Source organism: Cololabis saira, chromosome 6 (genome assembly GCF_033807715.1).
Source record: "Cololabis saira isolate AMF1-May2022 chromosome 6, fColSai1.1, whole genome shotgun sequence".
Classification (NCBI taxonomy): Eukaryota; Metazoa; Chordata; class Actinopteri; order Beloniformes; family Belonidae; genus Cololabis; species Cololabis saira.
Genome location: NC_084592.1, coordinates 20,380,587 through 20,400,269, shown reverse-complemented (window position 1 = coordinate 20,400,269; position 19,683 = coordinate 20,380,587). Strand labels below are relative to the sequence as shown.

At 38.5% G+C, this 19,683-nt stretch overlaps 1 protein-coding gene across 3 annotated transcripts in view; it reads left to right on the top strand.

Annotated features, from left to right (window-relative positions):
* The window catches only part of slc4a10b (solute carrier family 4 member 10b), a 32,947-nt gene that overhangs the window by 3,462 nt on the left and 9,802 nt on the right, over positions 1-19,683 (top strand). For all 3 annotated transcript variants that reach the window (XM_061723586.1, XM_061723584.1, XM_061723585.1), the window contains exons 2-9: positions 3,619-3,700; positions 5,568-5,720; positions 5,837-5,975; positions 6,282-6,442; positions 6,643-6,828; positions 9,118-9,206; positions 16,338-16,495; positions 16,619-16,706. In XM_061723586.1, the coding sequence (XP_061579570.1) occupies positions 5,612-5,720; positions 5,837-5,975; positions 6,282-6,442; positions 6,643-6,828; positions 9,118-9,206; positions 16,338-16,495; positions 16,619-16,706 (930 nt within the window). In that variant the 5' untranslated portion in view covers positions 3,619-3,700; positions 5,568-5,611. The remainder of the gene's footprint in view (positions 1-3,618; positions 3,701-5,567; positions 5,721-5,836; positions 5,976-6,281; positions 6,443-6,642; positions 6,829-9,117; positions 9,207-16,337; positions 16,496-16,618; positions 16,707-19,683) is intronic.

Genomic DNA, 19,683 nt, shown 5'->3' with positions numbered 1-19,683 from the left:
AATGTGTGACAGCACTGGTCCCTCCTTACATCTGATTATCACTTCCCTTATTCTGCACAAGTCAGGGCTGTGTGGTAAGGTGGGTTAGAGTTGGGGATAGGGGGATACGGGAAGAAAGCTTAGCTTGACGACTTCACCTGCCTCCTTTATCGAGTGGGCAGTTGCACTGGAGAGCTGAAAGCAATGCACCGGCCGGCGCACGTCGTCCACAGCTCTCAATACCTGATATTATCTTGTATTAAATGGTTCTGCTCAGGTCATCATCCGGGAAATGCCATAGTGACATTTAAGCATGGTGGGGGTTGGCATGATGCTTGGGGCTGTTTCCCTTCAGCTGGACCAGGGACACAATGGGACACTGTGCAAAATGTAAATTAAAAATACACAGTAGTGATTTTCCAATTTCATATTCACATATTTTTTTCCCAATAGGACATAAACAACATAGTAGATATTGAAACTGAGACAGTTTATCTTGTCATGGAAAATATTAGGTCAGATTTTGGAATAATTTTATAAAATGTGCAACTAAGTTAAATTGCAAAGATGATAATGGAGAGGGACCTTTGTTATAGATGCTTGGTTCAAAAGCCTGCATCTTTGATGGCATGGGGCTTCATTAGTGTCCATTACGTAAACAGCTTACGCGTCTGTAAAGGCATCATCAACCCTGAAAAGTACAAAGAGGTTTTAGAGCAGCATATGCTCCCATCCACACAAGGTCTCTTTCAGGGAAGGCCTTGCGTATTTCCGCAAGATGATAAACCACTAACCGCTAAACCACACACCGCATCCATGACAATAGCATGGCTTCACAGGAGAAGGGTCCAAGTGCTGAACCGGCCTGCCTGCAGTCCGGACTTTTCATCAGCAGAAAACATTTGGTGCATCATGAAACAATGAGTCCAGCAACGATGGACCAGGTCTGTCGAGCAGCTAGAATCAGACAAGAATGGGTCAACTTAGCTCTCCCAACACTCCAGCAACTGGTCGCATCACTTCCCAGACATTCACACAGTTGTTAAAGAAGAGGCGATGCCACCCAATGGCGATGCCACCTCAGTCTGCTGCAACTTTTTGGAGATGTATTGCGGCCATCAAATTCAAAATGAATGAATGTTTTCCACGAAATGGCACACTGTCTCAGCTTCAACATCTGATGTGTTATTCTTTTGGGAATAAAATATGGGTTTAAGAGTTTGGAAAATCATTGCATGTTATTTTTAATTAGATTTTACACAGCGTCACAACTTCATTGTAGTTGGGGCCGTAAATGGGAAAAGGAACCGAGCCCAGATGCTGTTGAAAACTTAGGAATTACCTACGAGAGCTGTATGCAGAGGATCCCTTCGCGGCTTGAAGTATCTTGAACTTGTTGTTACTATAGAGTGGGATGGAATCTAGATGTGTGAAGTTAACAGACTCTCATTTTACAAAGACTTGATGCTGATAAAAGGTGCATCCACAGAGTATGAACTGGAAGGGGTGCTCATACATATGCAATCAAGCAATGGTAGGTTTTTAAAAACATTCCCACTAATTAAACTTTATAATTTCTAATTTCCTTTTTTTTTTCCTGAATTTCAGTTTTTTGGAATATTCAATTAATCATGTAAGACATCTGACATTTACTATGTTGTTATTTCTGTCTTTATTTCCAACCTCTCAATGGTGTCTGGACTTTTTTATATGCATGCTTTCTTTTACAAATGTGCAAATGTCTTTATTGCAAATTATATACATGTTGGCAGTTTGTACTTCAAGAATAGTTGCAGCTAGTTGCCTTTATTTACTCTTCTTCATGTCTTCACCAGTTATGTAATCGTTGTGCCGTGTGTGCTCTTGTGTGAGGCTGCAGCTTTGCTCAGTCTGTTCATTCTTCTTGAATTATTCTGCTGGAGTTAATATTCAGAACTCATGTGTTTGATTTTTATGAGTCTGCAGCCCCCATATGGATTTTTTATCTAATAAAAACAAAATCAAGTACTGTTCTTTTTAATAAAGAGGTAAAAGCAGTTGTTGTTCTCCTCTTATAGACTGTCAAATGAAAAATAGAGGTTTCAGCTGATTATTTCAAAAGCTGTTCATCATCTCCTCTCTCCGAATCCCTGTAACGAGTGTTACATAAGCAGGCCGACGGTCACAGCAGGAAAACGGCTGCTTTTCTCTGATCTCTGAATCAAAGTAACGGGATTTATATTTTCTGGATGTAGTTTTCAGAGTAAGTGCTCATGCAGTGTTGACAAAGTCCTCTGTATTAACTAACAGCCTTTTTTTTATTATGATGTTTTTGCAGTGCTTGGTTTCCAAACAGAACCTTTTGATATTCGCAGTTTTAAACTTCACTTTATAATAGCATCACCAACACATTTATGGTGCTAAATTAAATTAGTTGAATCCAATTGCTTTTTACAGCCACCAAATTTAATGTGAGAACAATTTTATATGAAGGTTAATAAAGCCTTTGTTAAGCAAGTTCTAACAGTCAGCCATGATTTATTTATTTTTTTGCATCTTCACTGTCTTTAATGAGGCCTTCATGTCACCGAGGTTAATTACATGTGAAAGAAAAATGTCAAATTACCTATAATTTACTGGTGATATAGTTCATGAATAAGTTCTTATCATTTTTATCAAAATTTCGGTCACATGGAAAATATTTCACAAACTTAAACGCAAACAGGCTCAAAGGAAGATGCAAAAGATGGATGTGTGTGATTTTTTTAAAGCACGGCCTTATTCATTTCAGTAAGACAAAAGCAAATGAGCATTAAAAAGTGCATGGATACCAGGCATTGCGTAATTAGTAAGTAATCAATAATAAGGCTTTTGAATGGTTGAGATTGGATTATTAATTGCACTATTGTGCATGAGACGACTGATTTCCTATTACATTAAGATTTTTTTCCCTTATTTATCACCTGACAGAGCCAACGCCATTGTCTTCCTTTTCCCAAACCCTTTGGATTAGGCTTTTTCATCATGGATAACTTGGTCAAAGGTGTCTTGAAGATCATTATAAACTATTATTAGTGACTTTTGTTTGAGTTTTCTTATCAGTCAGACAGCCGTGTTATAAGTATAATGGTGTTAATAAGTGGCCATGTTCTAGCGTCTTGTCCAGGGTGTACCCCATCTCTCCCCCTGTGACAGCTCAAAAGATACCGCTGTGCATGTGATGGAGAACAGGATCTTATTGACCTATTTTTCAACTGAACTGAGGTTAGATCCGTTTATAAGGACAGAACAAATCACTTCAGCAGAAGCGACTTAAACAGAGGTAAAACTTTAATTTTATATTAATACTGTATATTACTCCCCTCATGTCAAGCTTTCTGTTTGGACCACCATGAAACTCGTTTCTTCTCAAGATAAGGACGTGCAATTAGTTTCCAAGGCAACTGTCCTGTCCCGGGGATAATGTGTTTGTTCACAATGCCCTCAACTGTGAGGGAAAGCTGTCTGCAAACATTTTGTTTTAAATGCTCCGTTCAAGCGACGTCAGGATGCTGCAGGGGTTTCACCTTCGACTGTGTAGGTGTATTGTGGCACAGTTGTGCTCCAAAACAAGGAGTTAAATGTGGAACGTGTTCATGTGCGTGTCCTTGTGTCTAACAGAGGAACGATGATGAGGCGGTGGTGGACAGAGGAGGGACGCGGCCCCAGCAGAGAACCAACTTTGAGCAGGAGGATTTTGAAGGTACCGAAAGCATCAAAGAGCCAACAGCTTCTCCTGCCTCGTCCACCCACTCTGTCCTCGCAATTGTTGCTTTCCTCGCAACAGCTTTTTTACTGTTAAAAGATGAGGCCAGAGTAGGAGGCAGAACATGTGGGTGTGCTGAGTTTGCATCAGTAATTTCAAAAATCACTAGCAAAACATGGACGTTCAAAACAAAGATACAAACTGTGGGATTGAATCATTTAGAGCAAAGGTCAGGAGCTCTACCGATCTCCATCTGCAAACTTGCATGACAACATAGCGTTGCAGTTTCAATTATTCCAAAGTTTTCCTAATATTTTTCATAATTACTTTTTATTTGCCCTTTGAGGGAACAATGTACAGTATGATAGAAGCAGCTTTATGTAGGCATTAAACAGTTCTGTCTCATACTTTCAAATTGTTGATACAGCAATTTGGAAAACTAAAACTTTGATCAACTTTATAGTTATTTGAATTATGTCATTTGACAACTAATAATTTCAAAGCTGCAGACAAACCTCACCCACAAATGTCACTTGTAAGCTTTCTGAAGAGTGCTTTTGAAGCCTTGTACTGTGCAAATGTTGCAGATGGGTGGAAACAGGCCCGGGAAGCCAACCGTAACACGCTCACATTGTGTCACTCACAGTTAGCCATTTTAGCATGGCTGACTAATACTAATCAATGATGCTAATTAATATTACTTCACATTAATTCTTTTCAAATCTATCCACACATCCTATTTTCAAGTCAGCCAGAGCAGAGAGAGCACATCTCCACTGCTGCTGCGGTTAGAGCTGTTTTGGTCAGTCAGCCAAGCCTTGCAAGGTCCTAAACATCATCAGTCACAGTGGTCTTTTAGTAAAATTAGCACTATAACAAAATATATACTTTGTAATATATGACTGATTAGGCTCTGTTACGTCTGTAGCTATGCTCAGGAGTCAGTGCTAAGCGGTGCTAAGCGCTAACTAAAAAAGTGATGTCAGCTGGCTCCTCTGGTTGATCAGAATTATTAATTGTACATACATTTATTGGTTTATACCAATAAATGTAATATAAACTCTATTTATATAGCACTTTTTACATATAAAAGTCACAAAGTTCAACCATAGATCAAATAACAGTTAAGTAATCAAATAAAAACAGAGACAGAGACAAGGCGTTCCAGATTCTAGGGGTTACAGCCTGAAAGGACACATAGTCCTGAGTTTTAAGACACGTTTTAGGGCCACGAGGAAGTTTTGACACGTGGAACGGAAAGACCAGCTAGATGAGTGTGGAGTCGAGAAATCTATGATGTACCGATGGTCCTGACCCCCTAATGCTCTAAATGTTAAAACTAGACTTTTAAAATCAAGTCTAAATTTGACGAGTAACCAGTGAAGTGAAGATATAACTGGAGGGATATAATTTTACCTGATCTAGTACAGAAACTTCATCCTTCATGTGTTGTGCTGTGGATGTGAAATCTAGCTATGGAGAGCAAAAACGTTTGCTGAACCCAGCTGGAAGTATCTTTATTTCTGCTGCAAAGTTGTTCCTTTTAAAATCGGGGTCAGTAGAGATTGATTCACTTCAGCCCCCAGTGGTCAGTCAAGGAACTGCAATTTCTTTCTGTTTCCTGGTTGGATCCAGCCCAGAAGTTACAATACTGGCACTTGCAGAACACCAGATAAATGTATTCACATATATTAAAAAAAATATATAATTGTAGCTTCAAGAATATCTAGCATTACTAGATAATAGTACAGAGCATACGACTAAAACGAAAACTGTGTAATACTGACAAAAAGAAAAAGAAAAGTTAATTATGCAGATGTGTCAATGCTGATTTTCCTGTAACCTATCTGGGATTTGTTTTCAGGCCACAAGACTCTGTACATTGGTGTCCATGTCCCGTTGGGCAGCATGAGGCACCGCAGCCATCGCAGACATCGTCACCATGGAAGCAAACACTGGAGGAGGACCAGGCAGCGGACCCTCCCCTTGGTGGAGGGCAAAGAGTCTCCAGTTTACGGTACTTGACAGACTCATGAAAAAAAACAATGCACAGTGCACCTTTGGTATTGATTAACTTCAATTCAATTCAAGATGTTTTTTGTGCTATAATCAGCTGCAAATCCTTGTTCTCAGACACTCCCTCCCAGAGAGTGCAGTTCCTACTGGGGACAGAAGATGATGACGAGGAGCACATCCCTCATGATCTTTTCACAGAGATGGATGAGATCTGCGTGAGGAGCGGAGAGGATGCTGAGTGGAGGGAGAGCGCCAGGTGCTGCTGACTCTCATGTTAATACACACAAGCACACCTTTGGCTACATTTAACGCTATTAGACAACCATGCCAATTTAATGGTAGCGGTCCACATGCAAAATAAATAAGACAGACTTTATTTTCAGTTCCGATGAAGGCAGTAAGGAAGGAGGGTAAACTGAGTTAGGCTGAGAGTGAATAAGAGATAAGAATTTGTTGGGAGGGCCACAGAACGCCTGAGTGCTGTCACTGCAGCTACGACAGATGGCTGGCCAGTTTGCCATCTGTTGGCCTCTCCTGATGGAAACTCAAACTCCCGTTACAGGTGGCTGAAGTTTGAGGAGGATGTTGAGGATGGAGGCGAGAGATGGAGTAAACCCTACGTAGCCACGCTGTCTCTACACAGTCTGTTCGAGCTGCGCAGCTGCATCATCAACGGCACCGTGCTGCTCGACATGCGGGCTAGCACCATTGACGAGATAGCAGGTAACTGCTGCAATTAGACTTAAAAAGTAGCATCCTCGTCACAAAAGGGGAAAATTTAGCAGAATCCTGAACTTTTTGCACTTTTGTGTGATGTACAATTTGTAATATTGAGATGTGAGATCATTTGGAGTAGATTTAAGTTGCATTGGTCAAAACTCTCAAACCTGCAGGCTGACACACCGTATGATCTTCTACCTTAGCCATGGTGTTAGACCACCAGGAGTTATACTCACCCCTCGGAGACGAGCTCAGAAAGAAAGTGCGTGAAGCCCTGCTGAAGCAGCACCATCATCAGAACCACAAGAAGCTGGCGAGTCGCCTGCCTCTTGTGCGCTCCATCGCTGACATCGGCCGACGGTCATCAGAGCACCACCTGGACAAAAATGGTGAGAAAATCCTGAGCTGTGCGAACTGGGATGTTGTAAAGGCCTTTAAACAAGTGAGGGCTCAGCCCAGCCTTGTAAACTATTAGATTGCCGTGACATTTCCATAATTTTCTCTAAACATTATGTTAGTAGGGTATAGTACGGCTTGTGCTCCAAATTGTGCCTTTGTTTTGTTTCCCATGTCAAAATGGTCTGTCTTTGTCTCTATTAGCTGGACTCATTTGTAAATAGCAAATCTGGTGTATCTATGAAATCCTTATTTTCACAAATGGCGCATCTTGATATAGAAACATTTAATAACTAATGACAAAAAGTAGCTGCATAAGAAAAAAAAATCTCTCCCGTTTCTTCAGTTTAAGCCTACTGCTTCGATGATGGGAAACAACTCCAGCCCCAACTGCCCTCACCTGTCAGTGTGTTTTCTCTCTGTCTGCCTCTTTTGTGATGCCTAAAAAGCTCACACTTCATTCACATAGAGCCGCTAATGCCAGTTAGTAGGAAGGAGGTCCTGCTTTTATAAAAGTAAGAGAAATTGAAACATCGCTTGATTGGATATTTGAGCATACAGCTCGTAACATATACGTATATTACCGTGCAATACTTTTTTCCCAGCCTATCTGTGCAATATTCCACCACATGTGTAGTAATATGTAATTATCTGTAGATAGGATCTCAGGTCTTGATTTGACTATTCAAAAATGCACCTTAACCTTTTTATATTATTTATATTTCTTATCTGTTTGCGCTGTCTTGCACTGGAAAGGTGATGGTGCTTTTAATCTCACTGTACCCATGAATAGTGACAATAAAGTATTCTATTCTATTCTATTCTATTCTATTCTATATTTTTGGGGGTTTAATGCATGATTGAATCAAGATTAAAAAAGACACTGACTTGAAACTGTTCAAGACTGCAGCCCTCAGATGGTCAGATTCAATCACACCGATGGCCGTCCCTTCTACAAATTCAAGTGTTGGATAATTTAAAACACAAGATGATAATGGGTAACTAAAACCACATCAAAAGAGGCACCTTGTTTTTCATTGAACTAGTCCAGACGTATTGATGACATGTGTCTGAAAAAAATTACAATTCTAAGACAGTCTAAAAAAAACTCCACAAAATGTTACCTGCCTTTAATGAGTTTTCTGTGTAATGTTAGTCAGACGTAAGATACCTTTTGCAGCAGAATCATTCTAGACCTTCTTCTGTAGGCTTTGGTGATGCTTTATATCATACTTGGCCTTTGTGGTGCCCAGTGATGGCTTGGGCATAGACTTGCATCCACAGACAGTCTGATCATTGCTCTGGGTCAGTGACAGGACAGCTGCGCGTCATTGGGCCCGTCAGATTCCAGCTGGGTGCAGGACCCCTCTGGTTCTGCCCCTATGTCTCTTCATTTCACAGGGTCAAACAAGTCAAAAGATTGAAAACCGCTGCTTTCCTGGACTCTGTGTTGAAGCTGATCATCTACAATAACTTGGAGTACTTTGTGCAGCTCACTATTGAATGAACGCTCTTTTCTTTGATGATTGTATTCACCACCCACAATCCGTCCACCCACGAAGCCTCAGGAGTTCATGTCCTCATATGCAAATCATCGTCTGGTTTACTCCAGAGCTCGGTGGAACATCGTGAGACATTTAATTTCCTCGGTTGTTGCGTTAATGTGTTGATTTCAGTGACGCTCCACCTCGTATTCTTACCGTGTTAGTCTCTCTAATAGCTGCTAATTTTTGACGTGAAGGAAGCAGAAATCCGCCCATACCTGTCAGGCAGTTCAGCAGTGATTGTAATGATGAGCCTATTTTCTCCTATTTTAGTCTAGTTTTATTTATTTAATTTTGAAGAAAATCTTGCTGATTTTTTTTTTTTACACAAAAAATATAGATGTCAAAATTTCAAACTGCCTTTTGAAATTCAGTTACACATCGATGTCTTTTTTAATTTTTTTTTTTGTGAATTACATGTGATTTTAAATACCAAAAGGTGGATTGATTTTTCGCTTACATGTCTAGCGACATTCCAGCAGCTTTGTCGTTAAGCGTTCTACGCCTGCTTGTTGTCAGGCTAATTTTCTTATATGGCATTTTCCCCCCGCACCGAGGGCTCCAGGGTATAACAAACAGTGATGAGAAGGAACCGTTCCTCTCATCTTTAAAATGATTGATTCACTTCTCCCCTTTTCCTGTTCAATTATAAAACTTTGAAAGAAACAATCTCCTTGTCATCCCGAGATGCTGGATATGTTTGGGAGTGGGTGGTGACTCTCTGCTGTGTTTGCCCAGGTCAGCTGTCGGCCTCCCAGCCTCACTTAAGCAGCTCAGATGGAAAAGGCGACGCCAGTAAAGAAAACAGCTCTGTGGACTTCAGCAAGGTATTGTACACATTTTATGCAAGTGCAGTGAAATATGTGTGCATTGTTATTTAAATATTGTGTTGTGATTTCTACAAATTCAGGCAGGATTTCATTTACCACATACACTGAACTATTTTGTTGTAGTTAATGGTACCGTAAAAGTACTCACTTGCAAGTCATCGCAATGTATTGGAAATATTAAATAAGTATTAATGTTTCACATTTCACATTGTGATTGTGTCAGTGATGCGTCGAGGTAAAGGCAGGATTTCCTGTTGTAGTTTTTAGGTGAAGCTGAAGCTTTATTGTCCTCTGGGGAACATTTGTGTAAGAAAAAAAATGATCACAAGGTGGAGGGATACCAAAATTAGTGCTGTTAAGCGATTAAAAAATGGAGTGATTAATTTATTAAGATCTTTAATTAATTAATCTAATTAATTGCTTTTTTAATCTCACCTAAAAAATGCTGAGAAAAGCCCTAAACTTGAAGTGTTTTCCTTTAAATTCATTACATTATTGTGGCAGATCAAAATATTGATCTATAACAAAAAAGGGTGGCTTTATAAAGTAATTTATTTATTTTTCAACAGACTTGAACAGATGCAGTCCTAGCCATTTACATCCACTTGGTGAACATTCGCCATCCTCTCTGTCACAGACATGCGGGAAAACGGGTGCTCTCCTCGAGTTTAGTTTGGGGAAGACCGTTGCTGTGGCAACATCGTTGCTGCTAACGTTAGCGGTGGCTGCGCTCACGACCGGGGGCTTTGCGTTTATGTGGCTAAACTTGAGCTGCATTGGCGATAAGCAAAGTCCTTCCCAGAAAGAACACATATCACTCTATCTCTATCTAAAACACCCCGTCGGGGCGTTTTAGAAATCTAACTTCCCCTTCACTGGCCCGACAACTTTCACATGCTCCTCCAGTTTCACCCCCCCATGGCTGTCCAGCTACATGAGTCTACCAGCGTAAACTGAACACGCCCAAACACAATCACAGCCAATCAATGTCCACTTCAAGGTGTGACTGTCCATTGTTTTCCGCCCCTAACAACTCAAGCACCAACACAGATTTCATAATAAAGGCAACTCGCAGTTAGAGATTAAAAAATAGATTAAGCGATTAAAAAACACAACATGATAAATATGCCTGTAATTAATTAATCGCAATGAACGCGCTAATTTGACACCCCTAACCAAAATACATATCCAAAACTCACTTCGACTTATTGACAGGAACAAATTACTTTCTAAACCTGTTGATCTTGCATCTTGTCACAACATGCGGAAATTTGGACACCATGGGATTCATTCAAGCCTTTGGAGTCAGTCAGGCTGTTTAAGGACTTTGACAAGGCCCAGACCAGGAGACAGATGTAAAAAGACGAAACATATTAAGAAAACGGCTATCCACATGAAAATCACAGAGTTCTTAAAAACTGAACTAAAACACTGAGAAGCTGGCGTACTTTTATGCACAGACCATCAACCTGTGGCTCAAGGAAGAGTTCCTAATCAATTAAATGGCTACAGTACAAAGATATTTGTACTGACTATAAATCTACTTCAACAGTCAGTGACAACGACGGAGACGACTGAGATTGTTCTCAAAACTAACAATCATCTCATTAATTTTGTCCACATAGGTTTTTGTGTAAATAAAATAATTTGAAAAATAAATTATGCTGTCACATATATGTAAATTATTTCCTTTCTGAGATGCAAGTGAAGTTGATCAAAAATAGCAGATTAAATTAAAAAGCTCAAAAATATTCAAATTTGCTTTTAAAACACATATTCAAATCCCTACAATTAACTAAATGAGTGGTATGTTGTTTTTTCTTTTTATTATTCATGATTTAGCATTTGATTGCTAATGAGCCCCAAAAGGGTGGAGGCAACAACAACAACAGAAAAAGTGGAGGGATAACACTAAGAAAAGAAATGCAGTGCAGTGAAAATGGATGAAAATTGAACAAATGAGGGAGAAATGTATTTGCTTGAATTAATGTCTTGCTGATTTTATTTATCATGAGTATGAGCTGAGTACATAGAGAACAGTGGTTTTCTATGGAAACCAGATCTTTTTCATTATTCAGCTGATGATAAATTCATCATCAATAATTTCCAACATGAAATCTGACATTGATGTTTTCATAAGAGTACAAGTGGAAAACAAAAATTGGAATAATAGTGCTAAAAGTGCTAAAATGCAAACATTGACCACTGTGATGAACGGGGTTCCCTGTCGCTTTGGAAACAGTAAAAAGTTGAGTCAAACATCCATAAAACTCCTTTTTTTCAGGGCAGAAGTCAGAAAAAGTTGTAGCTGTAAATGATAAATGTTGGCTGAGTGCTGCAAACAGTTAATTCACAACCCATTTGATAAATTACTTCATGATTCATTGATAATTCCTTCTATTTGCATCCATTTTAAAGCTTGATTTTTTTAAATTCACATTATTTTCACCCACTCTTTTTTATTTCGCTTTATCTACCCCTCTTACATATTGTACTAATTTACATGTTAGATGTACTAAATACAATTAACAACAATCCTGATGCCAAATCAACGTCACATTCTGTGTTAAAAGTTCACGTTTCCTAAAAGATTGGCTCAAGAATGTTTGAGACATTTAATCATCCTTATCTGGTGGTTTTAGAGGATTAATGCGTGAAACACAGGAGGATTTCCACCTCACAACTTCAGCACATTTTAGTCTGACAGGCGACCTGTGGCAGAACTCCTTCTTGGAGTCTCATATATGGGGGTTCTTTGTGATGTTTGACTGCTTCACCAACATCCTGCTCTCATCCATCTGCTCCAAAGAGGTCAGAGGACAGAGCTGGACCTCTGAATAAATCTGCCCAGATTATTTCTGTCCCCGCCAGTGATGCCACCACTCCAGCAGACCATAGCACAGAAAGCTGCTGATGTGACCACAGCATCGTAAAAACGTCTCAGAGATGTTCTGCACACCTCAAAGGAACTGAGTCTCTTCAGCAGATGAGCCTAATAATGAGATGTGGGATTTGAGCCTGTGAGATATCACAAATCCACCCTATTGAACGTGCACTAGCGGTTTTGTAAACTGCTATAGTTTGTCGTGCAGCTTCTGCAGTTCACCTGCCTCCGTTTGTAAGGAGCTCAGTTGTGACAGGACCAAATGCAACTCATAAAGATGAAGACAGACTGATTAACAAAACAACCCAAAGAAATAAGTAGATAAACCACAAAGCAAGATAAAGTGGCTCTCTCTTTTTCTATTTCTTTTTTTTCCTTTTTCAGTTCCTCCCCCATTTTTTTTATTTACCAGTCCTCCTTTTGTAGCATAAAAAAAGAAAAAACAAATACGTGTCTCCCTTTTAAATCATGGTGATTTATGCAGCAAACTTAATGTGGTCTGGAGCAAATTATGCTCCAAAATTCACCTCAAATCTGCTTGTTGGAGTAGGATATAATGGCCCATTCTTGTGCAGTTTACTTTAGCCAAGACTCAGTTATAAATGCCAAGAGATGCCACGTAGCAGCAAACTAGTCCAAGAAATTAAAGCTGGGAGAAAACTGGAGACCACATGAATTCTTTAATTAAGCTGTTCTTTGATCGATTGATTCATCCTGACAGTACATTTCTCATCTCAAGCGACAACGGACAATACATCCACACCAACAATAAATACATGACGTGCATAACAACAAAGACAGCTTAAATGACAGCAGAGAAGCGGACAGACGGATCAGCGGGGCTGCTGTTCAGGGCAGCTATGACGGCAGGGATCAGGCTTTTCCCCAGGCGAGCCCTCCTGAACGTAACGGTTCTGTACCTGCGCCTGAGGGGAGCGGGATGATATATTGGGTCAGTGGGTGAGCAATGTTTTGTGCTCTGGTGTTCGCTAGGCGAGAGATGGACTTCTTGGGTGTGGGGGGGGCGATGCTTTCAGCAGCTGTGTTTGTCATTTCACCTCTGAGCTCTCAATCAACATTCAGATTAGGGCTGTTCGATTAATCGATTTTAAATCGTAATCGCGATTATGTAATTAGAACGATGTTAAAACGTTTTTTTTTTTTTTTTTTTTACCTTGTCTGCACACATATTAATGATTACCATATTAATGATTGATGGAAATACCTCTCAATACCTGCGACAAGTGCCCCATCGGAAAGGCTTCTTTGCAAAAAACTTGCAAATGTAATGACTGACATTAAACACCTCTACCTCCTTCATGGGTTGCATTATTATTTAGCATGCAAAGACCCAGTTTAGTTTAATTAGAAAATGTCTTGTTTTATTTAATTGGAAATATAACTTACTGTATGTTTGCAAGTGCTGATTTGCTGATTTTTTTTTTTCCAGAGATAAAACTTTATATTTTATTATATTTTTTAAAACTTTTTTTCAACTTATTTTACAGAGTTTTGCACTTTATTAATTCATTTTTTGGTTTAATAAGAGCAAAGTTTGCACTTAAAGCCCAATGGGGCAAATCTTCAATAAAAAAAACAGCATATTTGAAATCATTTCTTTGCCTTTTGTCAATTCACAAAATAATCGTAATCGTAATCGAAAATCGGATTTTTTGAGAGAAAAAAATCGAGATTTTATTTTTGGGCAAAATCGAACAGCCCTAATTCAGATTATGTTTTGCAATAAATGACGTTTTTCTACTATTTCAAAGATATTTCTAGATATAGATTTTATTTATAGAATACAACCAGGAGCCAGTTACCGCACTCACGACCAAAATATGCCAAGGTGCCAGAAAACCATGTGTAGACTATGCAAAAAAGAGGATCTGCACACTTGGATCAATGCAAGTATCTTTAATAAATCGAGCTTTCGGTCAGAAGACCTTCATCAGGGTAATAGTCAGCACATGAGTTCAATGAACAATCTTATGTGGTTCATCAAGGCAATCAGCAGCACCTGTGCTGCACCACTCCCACCAAGATGGGAGATGTAGTTCAGAAGCAGGAAATGTAGTCCTCTCTACAAAGCAATAGAGTACAAGTAAAAGAAACATGGCACAAGAACCATATGATGAAAACAACAACTAGACAAAAGAGAAAAAGACTAAACCATAGAGAAAGAAAAAAAAATATATAAATACACACACACACACAACACATATATGCATATATATATACACATACACATACACACACATCTATACACAGTATAGCAAATACAAGATAGAAAATATATACATGCCACTCAGTAAAGGGTGAAGACACTGCATAAACATCAGGCAAATCGTCATAAAATGCAGTGCCCTTAGCCCTTCCATAATAGGTCCACGACAGATCTACAAAAATCCATATTATAACAAAACACTCATGTCAAACTCAACATGCTGTAAATGACTTTTTTCTACTATTTCAAAGATATTTCTAGATATAGATTTTATTTATAGAATACAACAAAATCCCATCCCAAAAATAACCTTAACATATTGAACCATAGTTCTGTACTGGGTTTCTAAAGAGTATTTCTATACTGTCCCTTCATCATTTATTTTGTAGGTACAAGACATGCTCAGTAAGCAACGAAGTGTGAGTGTTATTTGCTCCAGACTTCCCAGTCCCAGAGGACCTGCTCCGGGTCTGGTTTGGTTTCCAGCATAAATCACCGTGGCGATATACAGCAGCCCGTTTAAAAGAACGCCGCCGTCACGTCACCTGAAGCCCAGGATTTAAAGACACAAATCTCCATAATAACCAATTTATCCAGCGTCACACAACACATCTTTATGAACAACATGTGCAAAACTGAATGTTTAAATACCACTAAAGTAATCAGTAAGTGAAAAAAGGTGTGTGAGATAATGAACAAACATCAGGCAGCTGCTCCATCTTGCCATATGAGGTACTAGACAGGTGTTCTGCAAATGCGTCACATGGGGACACTGATTTGCATATAGAGATGAAGATGCACAGCAAAGTATTTCTTTAGAATTACAGTATTTTAAGAGGAGTTGGCTTTGAAAGCTTTTAAATACAAAAACATTATGCAGGACTGACAGAAAGCGTCCATAATAAAGAAAACGTGATGAATGGAAACCATAACAGCAAACATTTTGCAAGTGCACCGTGAATGCACAGACTTTACATCTTCATTTGTGCAACAGTTGCCCGTAAGAAAAACAATGTTGGATCTGAGTAATATGAGCAGAATGTTACGGATTTGCATAACATTTGTGTTTTTGAAAAATGAGCAGGTGGTTGTTTTTAGCAGAAAGGCCTTCTAGTGAAGGATTAGGATTATAACCTATAACCTATATAATGTTAAGTTATTCCACACAGACCTCAAGCACACACCGGAAAGACCAAAAAAAAAATTTTGAATAATGAACTGTTAATATATATATTATAATTTATTGGATAAATGACGAAATGTGCACAGAAACATGTTCAGTGGGTGAAATGAATGAGCAAAACCATCAGAGGCATTTTGCTTTCAAGGTGCATGAGCTGCAGATTATCAGTGTAATAAACAAACCATTATTTGTTTTAAATCTGTGCCTTTTCACTCTGTATGAAAGTCTTGACTCATGAAATACTATCACACCTATTTCTTCTGTACATCGAGCAGCTCTGGATCCACATGAGCTTTATGGAAGAACAAAAATTAAACAAATAAAACTAAAGAAAACGCCAGTGAGCATGTGTGGCATCCTTGAAATTATTACTGAAAAATCAGTACTTTTAATACACTACAATGCAATTCACGTGGAAAAGCATATACAGAAACAGAAAGAGGATTAGTTTCGTAGTTGGGGAGCTTTTATGCACAATTAGGCATCTTAGTTCAGGAAATGGCAGAACCAGACAAATTATAACACAACAGATCAAACGTTACATCTATATTTTGATCATCTTCTCTGATATTTCATCTGCACATATGATTTGATTGCTGGGATGTGCAAAGCCTGTGCAGCTGGGCTAAATTTAGAGCATAGGCCAGTTCAACTCTGACATTTGGGATTACTGAGGATAAACAGTCAAATAAATTCCTCTTTATGTGCAGGCCACATTAGTGTTTTTTTTTTGTTGTTTTCCTTTTCCCTACTATCCAAATGATCCTTCTCGTCAAAGCCGCTTTGATGTGTCAGGATCTTTTATATGATGCTACACCTTGTGTCCTCTTTCAGATAGACCTTCATTTCATGAAGAAGATCCCAGCGGGGGCCGAGGCGTGTAATGTGTTGGTGGGAGAGCTGGAATCTCTGAACAAACCGGTGGTGGCGTTTGTCCGCCTGTCCCCCGCCGTGCTGCTCAACGGGGTGGCTGAAGTGCCCATCACCACAAGGTTACTGCATGCTTTTCAACTGTCCGGATGTTGCTGAGCCCCATCAGACAGACTCAGATTAGCATCTACTGTACACACCATTCATTTGGTGATGATTTGAAAATGATTTTTTTTTGCCTTCAGGTTTCTGTTTATTCTCCTAGGGCCCTTGGGCAAAGGGCCTCAGTATCATGAGATCGGGAGGTCCATCGCAACGCTGATGACTGATGAGGTAGGCATTGACAGAAGAGCGCCCGCTTTGCAATGATGCCAACCTGGAGAGTTTTCACATTTTTTTTTGTTTTTTTGTTTTCACAGTTCACAGAGTTTATTCACAAAGTAATTTAAAAACACAAATACAGATAGCAATCAATTGAGGTTTGTAAAATGGGACTCCCCAGAAGCTAACTGTAGCTTATGAATAGGGGCCCAGCCACACAGCAAAACAACTATAAATTACACGGATACATATAATAACCTTATAACCTAAAAAAAAACAAAAAAGAAAAAAAAAACACACACAATAAAACCCTGAGACCTCCTCAGATTTCCTAGATACAAAGATATTCTTGTAAAAATAATACATCAGGTATTGGTACATAAACATTGACAGATAGTTTTAGAGTTAGACATAATTTGAGACTTAGACATAATTTAATAAGAAGAGACATAATTTAATAACAATTTTTGTTTTAGTCTCTTTTTGAAAATTGAGAGAGATCCAGACTCTTTTATAGCACTATCAATCTCATTCCAAATTTTTGGACCTTTACAGGTTACACTGAAACTTGTACATTTCAATTTCCTTTTCTTTCCTTTTAAAAGTTGTTTTCCCCTTGTGGTGTGTTCATGAGTGGGAGCATAAATTGGGATGAGATGACAGAGTCTGTCATTGAGTCTAAACACTACATTATACATTACACAGGCATTGTGGAAAATGTTACACTCAGTAAGTTTCAGAGGCTCATATCCATAAAAAAGAGGATCAGAGGGAACATTAAATTTGCTCCATGATATAACTTGGATCACTTTCTTTTTTAAGATCTGTAATTTGTCAACATAACTTGGATATGTATTACACCATAAAACATTCCAATAATTTACATGAGGCTCAAATAGAGACCGGTACAGAGTTAGGAGAGCTTCAAGAGGAAGAAAATGTCTCAGCCTAAAAAATTAGCCGACATATTTAGATAATTTATTTGATAGTTCATCAATATGTTTCCTAAAGTTTAAAAATTCATCCACATACTGTATATTCCCCAAAATTTAATAAATTCTACCCTCTTGATAGCTCTACCATTTATCTCTATTTGTATAAGTTCAATATTACTTTGGTTTCTATTTGAGCGAAAAAAACAACCAGGAGTCCACCTTTGTCAATTCTTCATTCGGTTTTGGAGATATTCCAGCTTCTTATGTGAAAGAAATAAGTTTGTGTCATCCGCAAAAATAACTTTATGCAGGAGTTCTCAAAATCATTTACATATAAGATGAAAAGAAGCGGTCCTAGTATCAAACCTTGTGGGACTCCATGTTTAATGGTTTTACATTGTGATTTACTATTATTTACTATTATTTACATTTACGTATTGCTCCCTTTATACATGGAGCAGTTTCTTATGTGTCAGAAAAATGAATGGATTAGTCTAAATGTCAGCCAGATGTCATAGACCGATTTTAAGAATAAATTCACATACCAGCAGAACTGAACAAGTTTCCACAGTGGTAGAACATTTTGAAGTGATAAACAGCTCAGAGATTTCCCAACTTGCTTTTAGCAATTAGTCAGTGTTTGTGTGCTCCTCTTTGTCTACAAATTATGTTGCCGTCCATAATGACTACATAGTGGATAGTAGCCTACTGACTAATTATAAGTTTATGCTTGAAAACAAACACAGATTAGAATAAGTTCATGAAAGTTGTAAACTGTATCCATTTCTGGATATGCTGGCATATCGTTTTTTCAGCATATTTTATTTTTTGTTTCTTTAACCAGGATCAGTTGAGATCACATAATTGTTTTTAAGGGAATCCTGGCCCAGAAGCAGCAGCAACACATCCCACAGAGAAGGTTAAAAACATAGTTAGAATAGAAACAGAGAAAATGAAACTGAACACAAATTAAGCCAATATCAAGTAGGAAGAATGACAGGTCAGCAATTGCATCTCTAAGTCTTTCAAAATAGATTTGAAATGACTAAGAGAAGCAAAGTGTTGAAAGTATAAAGATGTTTTGTAAACTGTTCCAGTTTGAAGCAGCAGAGCATTCAAAAGATTTTTTTCTCCCCACACTGGACGTCAATTTGTTGACGACCAATTGGTCCAAAACCTGAGAACACCGTGCGCAAGGACTATTAGACTTTTCTTGAAGATGCACACATACGTAGGGAGGAAGCAGATAAAGAAGGCCTTTGTAAATCGGACTGTACCAGTGTGTTTCCCAGATCAGGCTATTCAACTCGGGAATAAGGTTCTCAATTGCGAGGCGACATTTATAGTTTGTTATAAATCAAAGCCCCCATTATTAATATAAATAGTGAATGGAAGTCGGCCAAAATTAGAGCCCTGTGGCACACCCCTTGTAACTGACAGAACATTGAAACAGAGCAGATTGTCACACTTCACAATCTGAATTGAATTCTATCAGAAATACAATCGCAGATCCAACCAACTGCATGTTCTGAGATCCACATGTTAAAAAAGCCTGTGTGTCATTATTGTCCACCGAGTCAAATGCTTTTGACAGATTTTTGAAAAGTGTATGTAAACCCAAAACTCCTTAGTGCATCCTTGTTTGCGTTTGTTTTTGTAAATTGTTTGATATTATTTTAATAATTATATTATTCATTTTACAGTATCTTTTAATAATTTAGTGGCTTTTACGCTTGTTTTGTTGCAAATTCTGTTTAGCTTTTTATTCATTCATTCACATGTTCGAAATAAAAATGACAAATTGAAAAAATAAAGAACTCCATGTTCTCTCCAAGACTCTCAGTAATACCTGGAATCAGATCTAATTTAAAAATGTTTAATGCAGATGTCAGGCAAATAAAAGAAATGATATTGGGAATCCCTTTTCTTGAGCTCTCCCTTCTTTCTTTACTGCAGCTGCCTTTTTCTCCCAGACTAGCTCGGTGTAAGCAATAGTTACATGCAGCACACGCACATCTAAGGTTGCCATCAAAAGGGAGGGTCCTCTGCTTATA